The sequence below is a fragment of the Carya illinoinensis genome, chromosome 4, assembly GCF_018687715.1.
Source record: "Carya illinoinensis cultivar Pawnee chromosome 4, C.illinoinensisPawnee_v1, whole genome shotgun sequence".
Taxonomy (NCBI): Eukaryota; Viridiplantae; Streptophyta; class Magnoliopsida; order Fagales; family Juglandaceae; genus Carya; species Carya illinoinensis.
The window spans coordinates 17,328,150-17,351,462 of record NC_056755.1 but is presented as its reverse complement, the minus strand read 5'-3'; the positions used below and the strand labels follow the sequence as shown (position 1 = coordinate 17,351,462).

Below are 23,313 nucleotides of genomic sequence, written 5' to 3'. Positions count from 1 at the left end.
TGCTTACGGTGCGCAATTATTGAGTAAAAAGTTATATCAGAAAAGATTGAATACGATTTTATATATAAAAATATTAATGATTTTTAGAGTTAATTAATATAAAAGTATATATTTTTCTTGCATAACATGAATAATAATTAATAATGAATTGAGTTGATCATGATCAGTTTATTTCAATCTCCAACCAGCACGTTTCCTAATCGAATGGGGTCCACTCAATTATTCGAACCCATCTTATAAAAGGTATCAGTAACTATTCATGTGTCGGTAAAGAATCCAAAATTTATTGACGTGTTGAATTGAAGATTGCAAAAAATTAATAAAAACCGTTCAGTTATTTTTCTGTCGACTTCTCTCTTATTTTCTTTCTTTAACTTAAAAGTTTAAGCACAAATTTTATTTTTTATTTTTTGCAATCTTTAATCAATCATAATTAATGTTTTTATATATTTTTTTTATTAAGATTAAATACCAATACTGTAATTGAATGATTGATTAATAATGAACAGGTAGCGTAATGTATTAAATATGATGTTATATCATGTTGATGGTGTTGCGAGTAGAGTAGTTAATCTAGGAATTTAACGGGTCGAAGACATACTTGGTCGAGCATCCAAACAAGTCGTGATTCACCAAAAAGCAAAACCGAAAACCGCTTTAAGGATACCTGGTTTTCATTTGGTAGGAGGAAATCCACTTCTCAGCACAAATACATTGCATGTGGGTTTCCCTTGTGTGTATTATCACGTACACAAACCTCCCACATTCCTCTCACAAAATAAAACTGTTTTCCATTGACCCACCCCGACTCCTATCATTTTGCTCCTCACCTTCTCTTTCCTCTCACTTATTTTCTCTACTTTTTTTTTGCCCTATCTCATAGAATTTGCATGTTGGTTTCCATTTTTGTTGATAAAGCTCTGTACGAAGAGATTTTGGCCGTTGTCTTCTTTGGTTTTCTCTTTTTTGCTCTGTTTGGAGGGTTTTTTGATGGAAAACGGTGCAGATTCGACCTCCTGGGATTTTTTCAGCTGTACCCATGTCTAACATTTTCGGTTTCAGTGGTAAACTCTCGATTGCCTTAGAAAAATATAAATGATATACTTTAAGTGTTCTTCTAAATAATATACTTAGTAAAGAATTCATCAAAATTAAGCAGTTAACTTCTCTCTCTCTCTCTCTCTCTCTCTCTCTCTCTCTCTCTCTCTCTCTCTCTCTCTCTCTCTCTCTCTCTTAACAAGAGCAGTGGTCCTCTGTTTTAGACCAGACAACTCTGATCCGTAGGATTTTTACAGGTCTTCTATAGCTGTCAGGCGCCGCATAGCTATGACACTACATTGCTCTTCTGTAGCTGTTAGGCGCCGCAGCTATGATACTACATCACTCTTGTCTCTTGTAGAGAAATACTTCACGAGGGATGATTCATCATAATTTTCTCTATAAAAGAATTATTCAGTTCATCTTCTTTCGCATCTCATCTTCTTCACTTTTCTGAAATTAGTCTGCATTCTTACTCTGCAATCTCTTTCTGCTTTCTCACTTTGCAATGGCTCAGCAATCTTCTCATTACCAATATATGAGGTATTCTGCACTTCATTCACCAGTTGTTTCTGCTTCTTCCGTAGGTGTTATAATGCAATCCAATAATGATCTGACTAATAAGTCAGATAATGAAATTATCTACGAGTTTGTGAGTCTCGGTACCCGATACTCATTAACCCTTGTCGCATATTTTCAGCGACTACAATCTAGGACTGGTGGGGTTGACAAACTCCACGAGAATATTTCTATCCTTTAGCGGCTTCTTATGGATTCCAACATGAAGATAGAAGCACTAAAGCGAGAGAACAGAGATTTAAAATCTTTGCTTAACTCTTCTTTTTGAGTGGCTACTCCTTTAGATAGGAAAGGTATGCAGATTTTTGAAAAGCAAGAGCGTTTAAAGATTGAAGCAAAGAGCATCAAATTTCTGTAATTTTGCTTTATGATAATAAAATAATACTTCACAAATATGAATATTTGTGTTTCTATCTTCTGTTAGATCTTCTATGTATTCTATTTTATTTCTCCTTTAATAATGCACAATTTCTTACAAAACCGTAATATGAATCTAAAATACTAATTGTATTTAAGAGATGGTATTTTAGATTTAATAATTTCATTCATCTCCTCCATGAATGTTCTCTAAATCCCAACTGAAACTTCTCATTTTACAAATCTTTGCTTGTTATTTGGAAAAATTCCACGGGATCAAGATATCAACAATCGTGACAGCGCTGCTGCTCTCCTTCTAAACAGGTTGATTCACATGAATAACCTCAGTTGCTTCAGTATACTGAATGAGATGTACTTATTTCTTCTGTTCTTTATTTTAGGGCATTTCACCCCTCTCTTACCTGCTGTTGAGCGGTGCATAGCGGTGTTACTGATTGCTGAACGTGTTGCTGATTACTATTATTTACTTTCATGGGAAGGTTTTACATTTATATTTTGCCTCCACTAGGCAAACGTCCCTTGGAGTGGCTCGGGAAAAAATATTTATAATTTATTTTTTTTGGCACCGATGATGATCATCGAATATTGATGATTTTCTTCTTTCTACTTTTGACTTTTAAGACACCTTTCATTGGATAATTTGCTTTGTCATTTATTATTTTTCAAGCTTTTTGCAGACATGTGGGATAAACTAATTTTTAGGAATGAGTCATGTGTTCTTATCGCTAAAAAATACTATTTCCTACTAATATACGAATCTATCATTGTAGTGTGGAGACACTTTCAATCTATTGTGCTTTCTATTTATCCCGTGATAATATATTATGGAGTATAATATAGGAAGTGGGTAGGGTCGGTTGCAAGGGTTGTGGGATCCTTTTCCTTATCTTACATTTCTTTCCTGTTTCAAAGCAAAAAATATAAAAGCAATTTCCCAAAGTTTGACAATAATGCTTCTCCAATGAAAGCAACCACTCACCTACTCTCTCTCTCTAGATTGCTTGTGAGGTATGAATTCAATTTCGTTAAGTTTGCCTACGCCATACGGAATTAGAAATTCTAATTGGATAGCTGGGGAAGATTAGATGCGTACAGTATTGCACATTAATATATGTTATAATTGGATTATCATTCCCCAACTTGCATCAAATATATTTAATTATAATAATATAATATAATTTTGTATGATTTCTCATTTATCATCATGTCTTTAATGCTCCAATGGTCGATGTAACATCAGTTGTCAATTGCATATATATATATATACATATTTATATATAGTTAGTTAGGTTCTCCTATTTTTTTTTTTTTTTTGTCATTTTTTAGATAATGTAAATTATATAGGCAAACGTCCCTTGGAGTGGCTCGGGAAAAAATATTTATAATTTATTTTTTTTGGCACCGATGATGATTATCGAATATTGATGATTTTCTTCTTTCTACTTTTGACTTTTAAGACACCTTTCGTTGGATAATTTGCTTTGTTGTTTATTATTTTTCAAGCTTTTTGCAGACATGTGAGATAAACTAATTTTTAGGAATGAGTCATGCGTTCTTATCGCTAAAAAATACTATTTCCTACTAATATACGAATCTATTATTGTAGTGTGGAGACACTCTCAATCTATTGTGCTTTCTATTTATCCCGTGATAATATATTATGGAGTATAATATAGGAAGTGGGTAGGGTCGGTTGCAAGGGTTGTGGGATCCTTTTCCTTATCTTACATTTCTTTCCTGTTTCAAAGCAAAAAATATAAAAGCAATTTGCCCAAAGTTTGACAATAATGCTTCTCCAATGAAAGCAACCACTCACCTACTCTCTCTCTCTCTAGATTGCTTGTGAGGTATGAATTCAATTTCGTTAAGTTTGCCTACACCATACGGAATCAGAAATTCTAATTGAATAGCTGGGGAAGATTAGATGTGTACAGTATTGCACATTAATATATGTTATAATTGGATTATCATTCCCCAACTCGCATCAAATATATTTAATTATAATAATATAATATAATTTTATATGATTTCTCATTTATCATCATGTCTTTAATGCTCCAATGGTCGATGTAACATCAGTTGTCAATTGCATATATATATATATACATATTTATATATAGTTAGTTAGGTTCTCTTATTTTTTTTTTTTTTGTCATTTTTTAGATGATGTAAATTATATTTTATTCTCTCAAATAAGACTGAAAATTTTGGTAAGAGTAGGCATGCATGCTGTTTCAGCTTAAAGAAATGGCCAGTGATGATTCTCGAAAGCATAACCGGCCAATAAAGAAAAATATATATGCAAGTTGATTTGTAGGCATTTCTTCATTCTTTTGGACATGGTAAAAAGTATCGAATTGATCATAAATTGATTCGATCATCTTCGTTAGGAATTCATGTTAATTTAATTCCTATTATATTGATCTATTTTTGATCGATAAAATTGAAGATAATTAGTGTATGAGATTTTACATTGTTTAAAAATGAGAAATTCTTATTCTTAAAAACAAAGTAAATAATAAATATATGTATGATGAGTTTCATCTTTTATTAATTAACATCGCACTCGTCATTATCTCTATGCATGTATGTTATTCAAATATGACTAAAGATATACAGTAATAGATTATAAGTCATCATGAATCTGCAGAAGGATTTGGTTGCAGCAGTGGTTTTGAAGGGTGATAAGACATCTAGATGATTGAGGACAACAGTAACCTTAAATGATTGAGTGGGCCCCACCCGATTAGGAAACGTACTGGTTGGAGATTGAAATAATTCAATAATTGCCCTCACTACTCATTTTTTTATTTTCCATCTGTCACTGAAAGATATAATATTGCTTACTTTATAATGGTTCACAGAATCACACATATGAACTAATGAAAGCAACTAATTAAATAAATAAATTAATCAATCAATCAAACAAAGCTAGCTAGCTAGGCCATTTTACCCATGAAATCGAGAGTTTTTGATCTTTTTTCTACTAAGATCTTAATTAACCCACCTCTTGTGATTAATTACCTAAAAAGAGACAGCTAGATAACTCAGGAAAGTTTGCATGCATACACGGTGAATTGATATTGAAGATAGCTCAATTGCTCAAAAAATGAAATTGACCGACATATATATTTTGCTTGATTAAAGGGTTCCAATCACATGGGTATTTGCTGAAACGTTGTACAGAGATGGGACCCGTACGCCTACGCATTCGAGGCGGATGAGGAAGATGTGAGTTTGGTTTTTAGGAATCGGGCATGGAGGATGACTCGATTCCTGTCATAAGATCCCACCGTTCCTGTCTTTATTTGTAGAATTAATTCAAAAGTAGCAAAGTAACGAACAAAAAAGTCAAGCAAATGATCTGTAAAAAGATATCTTGTCCCAAGATATGGTAATAAAAAACAAAAGTGAATGTCATCACGTTAATTTATTACCGATAATGCCAAACATTCCCGCAAGTGGAAACAATCATGAAATATTTAATCATATAGAATGACTAAAAAAACAGGTCTTTCTTTTCTTTATTTAAGATAACAATAATTGAAATATATATTTGTATTTTAAGTAAACAGTATCTTCTATTAATTAAATTATATTTTTAAATCCATATTAAATAGATAAGATATAACTCATTCAATCATTTATATAGCCCCATGGTCGGGAGCTGCACGTAATTTCTCAAACCAATCATGACTCATATCAATCTCGTTTTACCCCGACAATATCTATCCTGCTTGTACACACAAGATATGAATGTTCCTTTGCTTTTGATATTTTCACTATAAAGACTTCTTAAAATAATCCATGATAAGTTTCAAAATAATCCATGATATGTAAAAGCATTATTCTCATGCAAAAAATATGTTACATATAGATATAATAATAGTTATAAAAATATGGAATCATTATCATGATTGATGTTGAATTATTGCACTACGTACGTACTGGCCTACCTTATAGGAAACAAACATGAAAAGCGACAAAAATTCATCAAATTAAGTTTTGATTTTAGTAGAATATATATAAAGGGAAGTGATTGAAAAAAATAATAAAGAAATAATAGAAAAAATTGATTTTGCCTATAAAATCTTGCCAATTCATGTGTGATGTGAGTCTGCACTTAGGATGAAAGATATTAAATATGGATATATCTTTTGTAGATTTGCTGTCAATCTCAACATCAAGAAAAATATTACCATCCTGGGAAAAAAAGGGGTATGGGAGAGAGCCACAAATCATAAACAATTAAAGAAATGAATCCGTAAAGAGATTTGGTTGCAGCAGTGGTTTGACAGGGTGATAGGACGTCTAGATGATTAAGAATAACAGGCACCTTAAAATGGTCTTTATGGCTCATTTGTGTTCACTTCTAACTTGGTCTCGCATAGCTGATTCGGTTTTTGTTTCAGAAGGTACGTATTTCTTTAGTTTTATTTCTTTTTTTATGGTAAGAAAAATCTGACTACACATAATCTGCCTGTGTATATATATGTATATATATATAATACAATTAAAACTTACAATGCATTTTGTGTCTAAACAGGAATTGTCCTCATCAAGAGATCTAAATATATAAAAGACTCTCTATTGTTCATTTCAAGACCTGTAAGTGCCTTTATATATATATATATATATATTATATCTCTTTTTGCTGGTCCCTACTTATAATTTTTTTGTGGATCCTTACTTTGAATGGCAAATTCATTTTGAGAAATATTTTATTCAAGAATTTTGATATGTGATATCGATCTATGCTTTTTATAAGTTCCATTTTTATGGTATTTTTCCATTTCATGTGTTATTTTCTTATTTTCATTTCCTTGTTGATTTAAAATATAAATAATTTGGTTGTATATATTTTTCAACATATGAATCAACGAAATTGTTTATAGCATTTAAAATGCATCATGGAGGTATGGATTTCGCATTAAGCAATTATTATTTATTCATTTAATTTTGGTTGTGTGGAACAGTATCCAACTTTTGGAAGAATCATTTGCTTCGTTAACATAATGAGTAGTGGTAAGCTTGTGTTAATAAGTTATGTAGCATTTGTTTTGAAATAGTAATATTAGTTTTGTAAAAGTTAAGTTTGGAGACTATTTTTTGAAGATCAAAGAAAACAACGGGCCTGGTCCCTACTTATAATTTTTTTGTGGATCCTTGCTTTGAATGGCAAATTAATTTTGAGAAATATTTTATTCAAGAATTTTGATATGTGATATTGATCTATGCTTTCTATAAATTCCATTTTCATAGTATTTTTCCATTTCATGTGTTATTTTCTTATCTTCATTTCCTTGTTGATTTAAAGTATAAATAATTTGGTTGTATGTATTTTTCAACATATGAATCAACGAAATTGTTTATAGCATTTAAAATGCATCATGGAGGTATGGATTTCGCATTAAGCAATTATTATTTATTCATTTAATTTTGGTTGTGTGGAACAGTATCCAACTTTTGGAAGAATCATTTGCTTCGTTAACATAATGAGTAGTGGTAAGCTTGTGTTAATAAGTTATGTAGCATTTGTTTTGAAATAGTAATATTAGTTTTATAAAAGTTAAGTTTGGAGACTATTTTTTGAAGATCAAAGAAAACAACGGGCGGAGAATATCCCGTATAAAGATTTACCAGAAGAGAAAAAGGAAGAACTCCGTAGAAAACGGAGAGAAATATATGCTAAAAAAAAGGCATCTAGCAGCGATTCCCTCCAATTAAAAGATTCAACTTCGTTTGATGGTGATCAACTGACTATATCAATTGATGAACGTTCAAATGATGATGTCCAACATATAAACATCATTCAAAACTTTACTGTTCTACAAAAGGTGTCAAAGAGACAACGGATTTTCCATTCTGATATTGACATCGGTGAACTGATTTCATCTCATGAAGTATATGTTCCTCCTGGTGTAAATCTTTGTGTGGTTGATTCAAAGGCAACTTCATCATTAAACAATGTGACAGATCGTTTAAATTGTCCGAGTCATTCTATGGATTTTCTGACACGTAAATCAGGAAATACATACATAGATGAAACAACCGTCTCTAATCAATTTCTGATTCAACAGGTTTTCCTGAAATTATTTTGTCATCTTTCGTATTCAAACATCCTTCTGTTCTTTTTCATTGAAATTTGGGAACATTCTATTCAAATAGGCTCCATGTGTTGTTTGGGAATAGTCAAGTTTTGAAACAAGTATATCACCACCTTGTAGGGGTAAGAAACCAGTATAATTATATTATTCATTCTTCTGATTCCATTGTCAACTCTTGTCACTCTTCCAGTAGTGTCCTTGGTCAAATCATTCAAAAAACAATTGATGAGTTTACACTTATTGTCTTATATTCACTTTTGAACTCAATAGGTGAGGGGCATCGCCGCTCTGCTGGACTTAGGCAATTATTACAAGTCGTGCCATCTGAAGCATATTCTTTGCTGTATGTGCCTTGTTGCAGACATTGTAAAGCAAAGCGATTCTATCATGAAACAAACGGATTTTGTTGTGCTGATGGGACAATTTCTTTGGCCACAAATGCCATCCCTAATCAACTTTATGATCTTTTCACCTCTAACACAGATGAATCTGCGCATTTTAAGACCTATGTTCAGACTTATAATAACAAGTTCGCGTTTACATCCTTTGGAGTTAAATTCGATGAAGATCTTTGCAGACGGAATAGAGGAATTTATACCTTTCGAACTCAGGGACAGATCTATCACTATATCAATGATTTAATCCCTTTAAATGGTCGTCCTTCTTATCTTCAATTGTATTTCTATGATACGGAGCATGAATTAGAAAATCGCATTTCTGATTCAGACAGAATGAATCCATCAATTATAACTCAACTCATCGATATTCTTCACATCAATCCATATTCTCTGTTCTTTCGATCTCTTGGTGATTTGTCAAATTTGGAAAATCAAGTAATCCATATAAGATCAGATGTTGGTCTAGATCAACGTGTATTCAATATCCCGACATCTTCACAAGTTGCAGCAATATGGGTTGAAAATGAAGATGCAAATCAGCTAAGAGGACGAGACATTTATGTCTTTAGTCATTCTAGTGGAAGTCATATAGTTCAATATTATTTTGGCTGCTATGATCCACTTCAATATCCGTTGTTATTTCCTTTTGGCGATACTAGTTGGCACCAAGGCATTCAAAGGGTCAATAGAGAAAGCACATTAACAAGTGTAAAGGTAAAAATTGGTTAGGATTAGATGACTAAATGATAAGGTTTATCTTATCATTATTTTATTAAATTTGGATGAATGATAAGGTTCATCTTATCATTATTTGATTAAATTTGGATGAATGTAAAATAAGTATTGATTTGTATCTAAACAATATTGAGTCTATCTAGAAGTATCTAAACAATATTGAGTCTATCTAGAAGTCTTAGGTGTTGTTTAGATAAGTCTTTGAGGTTAAAATCGAGTTCTGGAAGTTTGGTATTTATCAAGAAGAAAGCTGAACAGAGTTTAAGTCAAAAACAGAAGATATTATCGCAAAATGTTAACAGTCCGTCGGAACACGTTTTCGTGTCTGTTGCTAACAGTCAGCAGAGTCCTACTACGACTAGAACTCTTTTGAACAGAGTTTAGTCAATAACAGAAGATATTACCGCGAAATGTTAGCAGTCCGTCGGAACACGTTTTCGCGTTTGTTGCTAACTGTCAGCAGAGTCCTACTGCGACTAGAACTCTTTCCAGACTTTCTATTTAAAGGGATTCGGTTTTGTATCTTTTCAAGGACTTCAAGCCACGAATTTTACAGAGGAGATTCTGAGTGTTTATGAGAGAAAATTCACTTGAGAATTTTCATGGGATTTTTCATATCTTCTTGAGTGTGATTGTGCTTTGAGTGCGAAGCAACATCGATTGGATTTCAGCCTCTGGAGTTCCAGAAGGGAAGTCAATATTTGAAGATCGCCAGAAGTTCTGGCTGCTACTGCGGTAGAAGACAAACGGTTCGTTTGTCTAGGCAAGTAAGAGAGTCGAATTGCAAAGGTTTTGTAATTGATTATTACTTGTAATTGTTCTTCAAATAATAAGATTGACTTTCTTGGGTTTGGCTGCCCCGTAGGGTTTTACCTTTAAAGAGTTCTTTAAAGTGTTTCCCTTCGTAACCAATCGTTGTGTCTTGCAAATTTGATTATTTATTTTAAAGTATTTGATTCGTTTCATAATCTTGTTAATTGAGATCTAACCTATTTGTTCAAGGAAATTGGTAGACAATTTCGTGGTTTTACAGGGGCACGTTGGGAATTTCAACAAGTAACGAAACAACCCGATCAATAGATCCTCACCGATCAATATCAGCAGAAGAATTACTTAGAAGAGAACATCGAGGTTATAGTGTAATCTTAATCTTCTAATTTTGTACTTAGTTTATAGACATCCAATTTTATAATATTTCATTCCCCTACAACTTTTGCAGCATTGAACAGAAAAAGGAAGGATCCAATTGTTTCGTGTCGTGAATATTATTGCTACAAGTTACAAATCAGAGAAAATGTCAGATCAATTTTGTTAGTGTCTGGTCGCCTATTGCAACAATTTGTTGTCGATATGTATGTTAAGATCGAGACGTCAAGATTAGATTATTTCTGTAGCAAACAACAACATATTCGATCTGAGTTATATCAAGGTATTGTTGATACCATTACACTTGGGGAAACTGATGCTTCTAATGTTGGAAAATGGATTATTCTGCCTTCGTCATTTATTAGGGGTCCAAGAGATATGCGAAAAAGATATATGGAAGCAATGGCTTTAGTTCAGCGTTATGGTAAACCAGACATTTTTTTAACAATGACGTGCAATCCAAACTGGCAAGAAATTTCAAATGAATTACGCCTGCATGAGGAGAGTCAAAATCGGCCTGATTTGGTTGCTCAGGTCTTTCGTGCAAAATTAGAAGAATTAAAGGATCGATTATTCAAACAGCAGATATTTGGAAAAGTCTCGGCATATGTTTATGTTATTGAGCACCAAAAAAGAGGGCTTCCACATGCGCATTTTTTAATTATATTACAGAGGAATTGGAAACTTTATGCGCCTGAATCTTTTGATGAGATTTTATCGGCAGAAATACCTGATAAAAATACAAATTTGCACTTGCATAATGCTGTTATCAAACATATGATGCATGGACCATGTGGAGTGTTGAATCCAACAAATGTTTGCATGAAAAAAAATGGTTGTTGCAAAAGCCAATATCCAAAAAGTTATGTATCAGGTACGACTGTTGGAAATGATTGCTTCCCAATATATAAGCATTCTGACAATGGAATAACTGTCAAACTGAGAGGCCATAATTTGGATAACCGTTGGGTCGTTCCATATAATCCATATTTGCTTGCAACATTTGACTGTCACATTAATGTGGAGATTTGTTCTACGATAAAAGCAGTCAAATATCTTTATAAGTACGTTTACAAAGGGCATGATCGTGTTGCTTTCAATTTGGTTTCCGAACAAACCAATCAACAAATTGACGAAATCCAACAATTCCAATCGGCCCGATGGATTGCTCCACCTGAAGCTATGTGGAGAATATACGGCTTCATTGTTAATGAAATGTACCCATCAGTATATAGCTTACATTTATATCTTGAGGATAAACACCAAGTAACTTTTCGAGCAAATGAAGACTTAATCAATGTTCTCAACTCTGATCGATCTGCAAAATCAATGTTAACAGAATTCTTTGCATTAAACCAAGTAGATGAAAATGCCAGGACATTGTTATACAAAGAATTTCTAGAATTTTATGTTTGGAGCCAACAATACAAAGAGTGGACTCGTCGGAAAAAAAAAACTGTTATAGGTCGAATTGTTACAGCAAATCCATTTGAAGGTAAAAGGTATTATCTGCGGATATTGCTAAATCATGTAAGAGGACCTTGGTCGTTTGAAGATCTTAGGACAGTTGATGGTGTCGTGGCTCCAACATTTCGTGAGGCAGCAACTATGCATGGTTTGCTACAAAGAGACAGTAGCTTACAGGATTGTTTACATGAAGCATCTCTATATCAAATGCCGTCCAATTTGAGACGACTATTTGCAACTATTTTGGTTTATTGTAATCCAACCAATCCGAGAGAGCTTTGGGAACGTTTTGAGCAAGATATGTCAGTTGATTTTAGGTCGACTGAAGATTCTATGTCGGATGTAAGAATGCAAGTTTTGCGCTCAATCTCTTTTACACTTGAATCAATGGGGAAAGACATTAATTCGTTCCATCTTCTTGACAACATTTGTTTTGATGAAGACCAACTCGAATTTAGGGAAATCGATGATGAATTGGTTGTTGAAATTCCAGAAGAAGATATTGTTACATCAGAAGCCCTTAATAGTAAACAACGACATGTCTATAATTCAGTTTTGGGAAAGGTTTTTTCTAATGAAGCTGCTACATTCTTTGTCAACGGCCCTGCTGGGACGGGGAAGACATTCCTGTACAAGGCACTTCTTGCCGCAGTAAGATCAAGAAAATTAGTTGCACTTGCAACTGCTTCATCTGGTGTTGCTGCATCCATCCTTCCTGGAGGTCGAACAACACACTTGCGCTTTAAGATTCCACTAGATACTGATGAACATAGCATATGTTGTGTCAGTAAACAAACTGCCATCGCAAAGTTACTACGTGTGGCAAGGTTAATTATATGGGATGAGGCCCCTATGTCAAGAAAACAAAATATTCAAGCATTAGATAAAACGCTACGAGACATTAATGATTCAGAGTTAACATTCGGTGGAAAAGTTGTCGTTTTTTGTGGAAATTTTCGCCAGGTTTTACCTGTGGTTCGTAAAGGAACAAGACAAGAACATGTTGACGCCAGTTTGTTTCTTCTTACTTGTGGCCTAAATTGATCAAGTTTCATTTGACTGAAAATATGCGAGCAAGATTGGATTCAGTCTTTTCAGAATATGTGTTAGAATTGGGCAACGGAATGCCACCAATCACAGTTGATGAAACTATAAAAATTCTTGATGGCATGCTTGTTCCTTACGAAGATGACTGTACTTCTTTGGATCATTTAATAGATGTTGTTTTCCATGATATTCATGAATATTCAATAAATATTTTAGCTATGATGAATCGGGTCATATTAACACCAAAGAACAGTTATGTTGATAAAATAAATGCATTACTAATTCATAGATTTCCTGGTGAGCTTAAACGATATTATAGCTTTGATGAAGCAATAGATACATCTGAACAGTCAATTATGGAAGATTTTTTAAATACTCTAACCCCAAATGGACTTCCTCCTCATGAATTGTTACTGAAGATAAACTGTCCTATCATGCTGCTTAAAAACATTAATCCTTCAGAAGGATTATGCAACGGAACACGTCTAATTTGTCGGGCTTTTGATGAAAATGTCATTGATGCAAAAATCGCAGTTGGGCATCACAGCGGAAAAATGGTCTTTATTCCAAGGATCCCATTCTTACCAAATGTTGATGAAAATAGTGGCTTCCCATTCAAACGAACTCAGTTCCCTATCAGATTAAGTTTTGCAATGACTATAAATAAGTCACAAGGGCAAACATTGGATTTTGTTGGAATATATTTACCTCAACCTGTTTTCTCACATGGTCAATTATATGTGGCTTTATCAAGGGCAAAGACTGCATCTACAGTAAGGATTTTAATACGGCCAGTGTCAACTGAGCGATCAAAAAAGAATTGCACAAAAAATATTGTCTATACAGAATTATTAAGATTAGCATCTTCAGATTAATGTTAAATGGGTAATGATTCAATTGTATAATTTCAGTTTAATTACTTCAACAACATTGTGCACTTAATAGAATTTTCTTTTTTGTATATTTAGTATTGTATTTTTTAATTTATTATACTCTTAAATTCTCTTTGCAATTTTTTTTATTTAATATTGCGTTGACTATACTTACACATTTAATATTTTTGTGTGTGAACAGCTTTAAAGATGCGGACAGTTTATACATCGATAAAAGATATCACTCCAAGTACAAGAGACTGGAAAATCAAAATGATTGTGGCAGAAAAGTCACCCAAACGAACAGGCCAACGCTTACCAGTGAAGTACCAAAGCCTAACATTGATTGATCCAGAGGTATAATATTTATTTCTATCTATTGTTCTATATTTTTTTTAGTGGATTAAAAACTGGTAAATGATTTTGTTATTTTTGCATTCTATCTATTGAGTTTTGTTTTGATTTTTTATTTTTTTACTACTAATTTATTGGGTCTTTTGATGTTTGACTTTTTAAATCTTTGGCTTCCTTATATAAATGTCAACGATGTTCTATTAATTTAATTATCTTCCTATAACACATTTAAAAACAAAAATTTTACACATAACTCAAAACAATTTAAAATCAAAGAAAATCATTATAGTCAATTATTTATTATAATTTATTTTTTGTAAATTATATGTTACAATTTTTTATATTATACAGGGAAATCAGCTGCAAGCTACAATATTTGATAAGGATATTGACTCGCGACAAGATACTTTGCACATTTTCCAGTCATATTACATCAGTAATGCATATGTGAAGCCATTGGATCCGAAGTATAGAATTGAAACATATGAATATCAATGGATCTTGAATGCTAAAACGATAATTGAGGAAGTTCCAAAGGATGAAGGACAATTGGAGCCACCAAAGTACCAACTCATTCCATTCAATGAATTAGATGCCTACAAGAATTCAATTGCAGAAATAGGTAATTCACTCTTTACTTTAGAATATTTAATTATCAATATACTAAAAATTTAAATCTTATTTGTCAGACATTTTAGCTGTTGCAATCCAAATCAAGCCATGTAGAGAGATAACTTTAGCACATGGACCAACAACTATTCAAGAGATATATGTTATCGATCAAGGGTAAAAATATTTTTTTAATAGTTCACTCTTTTTGAATTATGTTCCAATTTTTATTTCTTGCATATTTTGCTAATTCTTTTTTTTTTTATTCCAATTTTGTAGCTTAAACCCCATATGTTTAACTATGTGGGGTCGATTCGTGCAAGATGAATGCAAAAAAATCTCGGAAATGATTGAAACAAAGCCAATTATACTTGGAACCAAAATAAGAGTTGGTTCTTATAATGGTATTTTTAATAATTAACAATCTTATATTTTCTTTTACATTGTATATGCTTGCATTAATTATGATGCCTATTTCTAATGAAGGATTATCTCTATCATCACGTCCGAAAAGTAAATTTATGATCAATCCTGTTATTCCTGAGACAACTTCATTGCAAGAGTGGTAATCATTACAAATAAGTCATTATTTGTTTCATACAATTTGAATATTGAAATTTTCATATTTTTATTTCTTATTTTGTATTTGTTTTTATGAATTTTAAGGGCAGCGATTAATGATTTATTACTCAAGAGTATTATTGCAAAAAACTTGACACACCCATCTGCATCTCTATTGTTGAACCCAAGGTTTCAAGTTTCATGTGATTATAAATCTACACATGGATTTTGATGATAACAAATGAATTCAAAGAATAAAGGAGTTTCAAGCTCAAGTTGTTCACACAATGGAATTAAGCACATCAAATAACCAAGCATGAGCAAGAAGGAAACAAGTTCACATTAAAGTCATAGAGTAATGTTGTAAATCTCTTAAAATTCGAAATTAGGATTAATGCTCAAAATTAATATTTTATCATAAAGCATTAAAATACATTTTCCACATGTGCATGAATATTTTTGAAAATTAAATTTGAAATTTTTGAAAGATGATTGATTGTCATCTGTTGCATGTGCATGCCTTGATTAAAGGGTTGAACTTTGAAAATATTAAAGATGATTGATTGTCATCTTTCACATGTGCATGTTTTATTTGAATATTTTCAAAAGTGATTGATGCTTTTTTAGATTTATACAAAAAGTAAAAGATTAGGTTTGAATTTTTTGAAAAGGAAAGTGTGCTCCTTTTGTCATATGCAAAAAGTAAAAGATTAAGTTTGAATTTTTTGAAAAGGAAAGTGTGCTCATTTTGTCATATGTCAAAAGTAAAAGATTAGGTTTGATTTTTTTGAAAAAGTGAATGATGTTGTCTTTGACAATTGAAAAAGAAGAACCTTTTATTTGAATTTTTTGAAAAAAATGAATGATGTTGTCTTTGACATGTGAATCTTTTTAAATTTGAATATGAAGTCTCATATGCCTATAAATAGATCATTTGAGAGCTTCACATTCACAACATCCAGAGCATACAACATTCATTCAAAGCTTTCATTCTCTCTTCTATAAGCATTGAGCCTTAATCCTTGTTCATTTTGAGAGATATAGTTTGCGCTGTATTGTTCTTATTTCACTCATTGATGAGTGTTTTCTGATAACCTACCCACTATCAGCTTTTGTATCAGAAAAAGGGTGTGTATAACCCTTGTGCGTGTAGAAAGTATTCTACACGGGGAATAGTTGAATCACCACGTGTAAGGTGATTGCAAGTGTAGAGGGTGTTCTACACGGATCCTTTGTAGCGGTGTTGTTCAAAGGTATAATAGGTTTCTATTTCCATCTGAAGGAGGTTGAATAGTGAATTTGGGAATCCTCAATGGGTAGCTTGAGGCGAGGACGTAGGCAGTGGGGCCGAACCTCGTTAACATACTGAGTTTGCTTCTCTCTTACCCTTACTCTTTATATTTATTGTTATTTCATATTTTGTTTATATTTTATATTATATATTTGATTTATAATTGTTATTTTTTTTAATACAACTCAATTCATCCCCCTCTTGTGTTAGTCATCTGGGCAACAATTGGTATCAGAGCTAAAAGCTCTATTATAAGATTAACTATCTTTTGAGTTAAGATCTTATGGCTAACATTGCAGCTTCATTTGGTGAAAGTCAATCTAGCAGTCGGCCTCCACTCTTTTGTGGAGATAATTACTCATTCTGAAAAGTTAGAATGAGAATATTTCTTCAAGCTCAAGGTAGAGAAATCTGGAAATGTATTGTAAATGGACCTTATATTCCAACAAAAGTGGTTGATGGAGTAAAGGTCAAAAAGGAAGAAGAAGAGTTTGATCGTGAAGACGATAGACTTTATACTTTAAATTTAACTGCTATGAATTTATTATATAATGCTCTTAATGGAAATGAGTTTAATAGAATAATGAATTGCGCTACGGCAAAGGAAATTTGGGATAACTTGAAAATAACTTATGAAGGAACTTCGCAAGTCAAGGAATCAAAAATTTATATTCTTACTCATGAATATGAAATGTTTAAGATGAATGCTGATGAATCTATTTCTAGTATGCACACTCGTTTTACTAACATCATAAACAGCTTGACAGCTCTTGGCAAAGTTTATTCCAAGGTGGAGATAGTAAGAAAAATTCTCAACTCTTTACCAAAACGTTGGGAATCAAAAGTTACAGCGATTCTTGAAGCTAGAGACCTCAAGAAGCTCGAAATCAATGAACTCATCGGGTCACTTATCACCCATGAGTACACATTGAAAAGAGGAGAAGAAGAAGGAAAGCCAAAGAAGAGCTTAGCACTTAAAACTGTTCCTCATGAAAGTGAAAGTGATGAAGATGAGGAAAATGACGATAAAGATGAAAAAATTGCGATGATAACAAGAAGAATTCAGAGGTTCTTGAAGAAAAATAGAACTCCTCCGAGGAAATCCTTCAAAAAGTTTTCCAAGAAAGATTCAGGTAAAAATGACACTTTAATTTGTTATAAATGCAATAAACCTGGTCATATCAAGCCAGATTGTCCTCTGCTAAAGAAAGATCGAAACAAGGGCAAGAAAGCAATGAAAGCTACATGGGATGATGATTCAAGTAGCTTAGATAGTGAAGCAAGCAATGAAGAATCAACAAATCTTTATCTTATGGCTAAAGATGACATTGAGGTAACAAATCTTGATAATATTGAAAATCTTTCATATGAAGAATTGCAAAATGTTTTAGAAGAGATTTATGAGGAATTTGAAAAATTGGGTATCAAGTATACTGCTTTGAAAAAGAAAAATTCTTCTTTAACAAACGAAATTGAAATTTTAAGAAAAGAAAGTATCATTTTGAAAGATGAAAATCTTGAATTGAATAAGAAGAAAACCGATTTAGAAAATATTGTTGAAAACTTTACGAATGGAAAAAGAAATTTTGAAAAACTTCTTGGTAGTCAAAGATGTGTTTTTGACAAGGCAGGATTGGGATATATGCCAAAACAAAAATACAAACCTTATAAAAATTTCTTTAATAATAATTCTACATCAAAGACTAATATTCAAAATTCTTTTCATAGAAATTATTTTGTCAAAAAATGATATTATTATAATCATTCAAGTTTTTCATATATGTCACATGCTATTTGCAATTTTTGTAATAGAAATGGTCATAATTATCATACTTGTCCTATTAGAAGAAATCATACAATGACTCTTAGGGCCATATGGGTACCTAAAAATCTTGTTTCTTCTAATACTAATAAATAAAGGACCCAAAGAACTTGGGTACCAAGAAAAATCATTTTAATTGTTTTTATAGGTATGCATGAAGTCTTCCACAAGCAAAAACAAATAGTTTTTAGATAGTGGATGTTCAAGACACATGACGGGAGACAAGACTAAGTTCTTTGATCTTAGATCTAAAGAAGAAGGACACGTGAGATTTGGAGACAATTCGAAGGAGAAGATCGTGGGAATAGGTAAAATTGGTAATGAATCTTCTCTTATAATTAAATATGTTTTACTTGTTGAAGGTCTAAAACATAATCTTTTGAACATAAGTCAATTATGTGATAAATGATTTACAGTTACTTTCAAAATGGATAAGTGCAATATTTTGAATGATCATGATTGTAATATTTGTTTTATTGCTTTTAGAAACAATAATGTTTATACAATTGATTTTGAAGAAATTACCTCACAAGATGCTATTTGCTTTTCAGCTCAAAATGAAACTAGTTGGTTATGGCATAGAAGATTAGGTCATGCCAATATAGAACTTATTTCCAAACTTTCAAAAAATGATCTTGTGAGAGGTTTACCAAAAACATATTTTCTTAAAGACAAAATTTGTGATGCATGTCAATTTGGTAAACAAACAAAAACTTCTTTTAAAACTAAGAAACATATTTCCACTACTAGACTATTGCAACTGATACACATGGATCTTTTTGGACCAAATAGAGTTGCAAGTCTAGGAGAAAAATATTATGCATTTGTTATTGTTGATGATTTCTCTAGATATACTTGGGTCATCTTTCTTGCTTATAAAGATGAGGCACATAATGCCTTTACCAAGTTATGCAAGAGAATTCAAAATGAAAAGGGCTATACTATTTCAAGTATCCGAAGTGATAGGGAAAAAAAGTTTGTTAATAAAAATGTTGAAACATTTTGTGATGAAAACGGTTTTGTGCATAATTTTTCTGCTCCTCGAACTCCTCAACAAAATGGGGTAGTAGAGAGGAAAAATAGATCTCTTCAAGAGATGGCAAGAACAATGCTCAATGAGAATAACTTGCCTAGTTATTTTTGGGCCGAAGCGGTAAGTACTACATGTTATGTTATAAATAGAGTTATGCTAAGGTCTAAATTAGATAAAACCCCCTATGAGCTTTGGAATGAGAAAAAGCCCAACATTGGTTACTTTCATGTATTTGGATGCAAATGTTTTATTTTGAATGACAGAGATAATTTAGGCAAATTTGATGCAAAATCTGATGAAGATATCTTTCTCGGGTATTCTACTAATAGTAAAGCTTATAGAGTATTCAATAAAAAGACTTTGACTGTACAAGAATCTATGCATGTAGTATTTGATGAATCTAATTCTTCACTCTCCAAGAAATCTATTGATGAAAAAACAGGAGGTATAAATAATACAGAAAGTCTCAATCTCAACAAAGAGAAAACAATAGAGGAAATTCAACATGGAGCCATCAGGAAAGATCATCAAAATTTAATACAAGATGCAACCAAACAGTGGAAATTTGTGAGAGATCATCCAGTGGAACAAATTTTGGGAGAACCTTCACAAGGTGTAAGTACTCGATCATCTCTTAGAAATATTTGCAATTATACTGCTTTTCTATCTCAAATTGAACCCAAAAATATTGATGATGCACTTCTTGATGAATCTTGGATTCTAGCTATGCAAGAAGAGTTGAATCAATTTGAAAGAAATGATGTTTGGACACTTGTTCCTAGACCCAAAAATCATACTATTATTGGAACAAAATGTGTTTTTAGAAACAAGAAAGATGAGTCCGGAGTCATTATTAGAAATAAGGCTCGACTTGTAACCCAAGGTTTTAATCAAGAAGAAGGAATCGATTATGATGAGACATATGCACATGTCGCAAGATTAGAAGCTATTCGAATGCTACTTGCATATGCTTGTTATAAAGATTTCAAACTTTTTCAAAAGGATGTTAAAAGTGCTTTCTTAAATGGTTTTATAAATGAAGAGGTATATGTTGAGCAACCTCCAGGTTTTGAAAATCATATTTCCCCAAATCATGTTTTCAAACTCACAAAAGCACTATATGGACTTAAACAAGCTCCTAGAGCTTGGTACGAAAGACTTAGTGGTTTCTTGATTGAAAAAGGTTTTTCAAGAGGAAAAATCGACACAACTCTTTTCATTAAATATGAAAATGATGATATTCTTTTGATTCAGATTTATGTTGATGATATAATATTTGGTGCTACTAATGAAAATATGTGTCAAGTTTTTCCTAAGACTATGCAGAAAGAATTTGAGATGAGCATGATGGGAGAACTTACATTCTTTCTCGGATTGCAAATTAAGCAAGCAAAAAGTGGGACATTCATCAATCAATCAAAATATATTAAGGAATTACTGAAGAAGTTTGGGATGGAAAATGTTAAGGAAATTGGAACACCAATGAGCCCATCAACTAAACTTGATAAAGATGAATCCGGTAAGCCAGTTGACTCGAAGATATATCGAGGTATGATTGGTAGCTTATTATATTTAACAGCCAGTAGACCAGATATTATGTTTAGTGTGTGCTTATGTGCACGCTTTCAATCGTCTCCAAAAAAATCACATTTAATTGCAGTTAAGCGTATTCTTAGATATCTTAGTGGTACAATTAACCTAGGGTTATGGTACCCTAAGCACACATCTTTCGATCTAATCAGCTACACAGATGCAGATTATGCTGGCTGTAAAATAGATCGAAAAAGCACTAGTGGAGCATGCCATTTCTTAGGTCATGCATTAGTTTCTTGGTTTAGTAAAAAACAAAATTCTGTTGCACTATCTACTGCTGAGGCAGAATATGTTGCTGCGGGTAGTTGTTGTGCTCAAGTTCTCTACATGAAGCAACAACTTGAAGATTTTAAACTCAAGTATAATCACATTCCAATCAAATGTGACAATACAAGTGCTATAAATCTTTCAAAGAACCCAATACAACATTCTAGAACTAAGCATATTGAAATAAGATATCATTTTCTTTGAGATCATGTGCAGAAAGACGATATAGTACTAGAATTCACAAACACACACTATCAGTTAGCAGATATTTTCACAAAACCTTTACCAGAAGATAGATTATGTATGATCAGAAGAGAAATAGGTATGATGCATACTATGAATATCTCTTAAAAGATAGACTAGAGTCAATAAAAATAGAGATAGATTTTTTAAATACTTTTACATAAACTTGAGATTCTTAGCCTCATGTTTGAGACGCTCATTCTCTTCATACAATATCATGTCATTCTTATCCATGGGAACCGGCAAGCGGAATGAAGAATCTAATAAAGATTTCAACTGTTTATTCTTCTGCCGAATGATTCCTTCCCTTGTGTGAGACTCTTGAACAATTCGTTGAAGTACAACAATTTGTTCTTTGAGCTTTTCAACTTCATGATTTTTGGCTTGTAGCCGCTGAGAAAAAGCAACAATAGAGGAAGAGTAGCGAGTCCCAAGACTCACCAAGTCATAAATAGCATCAGAATCTGACTTATTAGTCAGATTATTATTTTCCTGCTGCAACATGACACCAATGGCAGCTGCAGAAAGGACAGGAGGTTGAGATGCAGAATGCCTCATGGATGGATCTAGAGAAATGTTAAAAGAATGAGCCATTGAGAAAAGAATAGAAGGCTTAAAACGAGAATGTTGAAGGAATGCAGATGAGTTATAGAGATGAGAAGAAAACTTGATGCGGATTGGATGAATTTCATGACTGATTTTATAGAGATAGCATAAAGAACAAGACAAGCTATCATCCAAGTCAAAGAGAAATGTATTTTTTCCCGATCGGTGAAAATGACATTTTTTTTAGAAACTCGAAGCCTTCAATCTCGTTTGTCAACAACATCAATCATTTTTTTCAAATCTCCAGCCGCATTTGTCGGGTCACGAACGGATGAAATTTATTTATTTTTTTAACTATCTACAGTGTCTACTAACGCATCATTTTCTTCAGATCCATTTACTTGTTGCGGATCTTTTTTAATGATGCCAAAAGGGGGAGAAGTATTAGACTAAAACATTAACATTGTTTAAATTACTAAACTTGTTATATATGCTTATTAACATTGTTTAAATTACTAAACTTGTTATATATGCTTGGAATTATATTTATACTTTTGCTTGAAAAACTAACGCATATTTTCAGGGGGAGCTTAAGTATTAATACAGGTTTCAAGTTCTATCAAGTATTTGTCATCATCAAAAAGGGGAGATTGTTGAACCCAAGGTTTCAAGTTTCATGTGATTATAAATCTACACATGGATTTTGATGATAACAAATGAATTCAAAGAATAAAGGAGTTTCAAGCTCAAGTTGTTCACACAATAGAATCAAGCACATCAATAACCAAGCATGAGCAAGAAGGAAACAAGTTCACATTAAAGTTATAGAGTAATGTTGTAAATCTCTTAAAATTCGAAGTTAGGATTAATGCTCAAAATTAATATTTTATTATAAAGCATTAAAATACATTTTCCACATTTTCCACATGTGCATGAATATTTTTAAAAATTAAATTTGAAAATTTTGAAAGATGATTGATTGTCATCTTTTTCATATGCATGCCTTGATTAAAGGGTTGAACTTTGAAAATATTAAAGATGATTGATTGTCATCTTTCACATGTGCATGTTTTATTTGAATATTTTCAAAAGTGATTGATGCTTTTTTAGACTTATATAAAAAGTAAAAGATTAGGTTTGAATTTTTTGAAAAGGAAAGTGTGCTCCTTTTGTCATATGCAAAAAGTAAAAGATTAGGTTTGAATTTTTTGAAAATGAAAGTGTGCT

General features: G+C 32.2%; 1 protein-coding gene across 1 annotated transcript; it reads left to right on the top strand.

The window, feature by feature from the left end:
* The first annotated feature begins 10,585 nt into the window (after positions 1-10,585).
* LOC122306306 lies at positions 10,586-12,892 on the top strand. Its single transcript, XM_043118741.1, has one exon. The coding sequence runs from the start codon at positions 10,586-10,588 to the stop codon at positions 12,890-12,892; it is 2,307 nt and encodes a 768-aa protein (XP_042974675.1).
* Positions 12,893-23,313: the final 10,421 nt, after the last annotated feature.

What these genes read in the sequence shown, in the direction of transcription:
- LOC122306306 (XM_043118741.1), top strand. Translation starts at nt 10,586, where the DNA reads ATGTATGTTAAGATCGAGACGTCAAGATTAGATTATTTCTGTAGCAAA.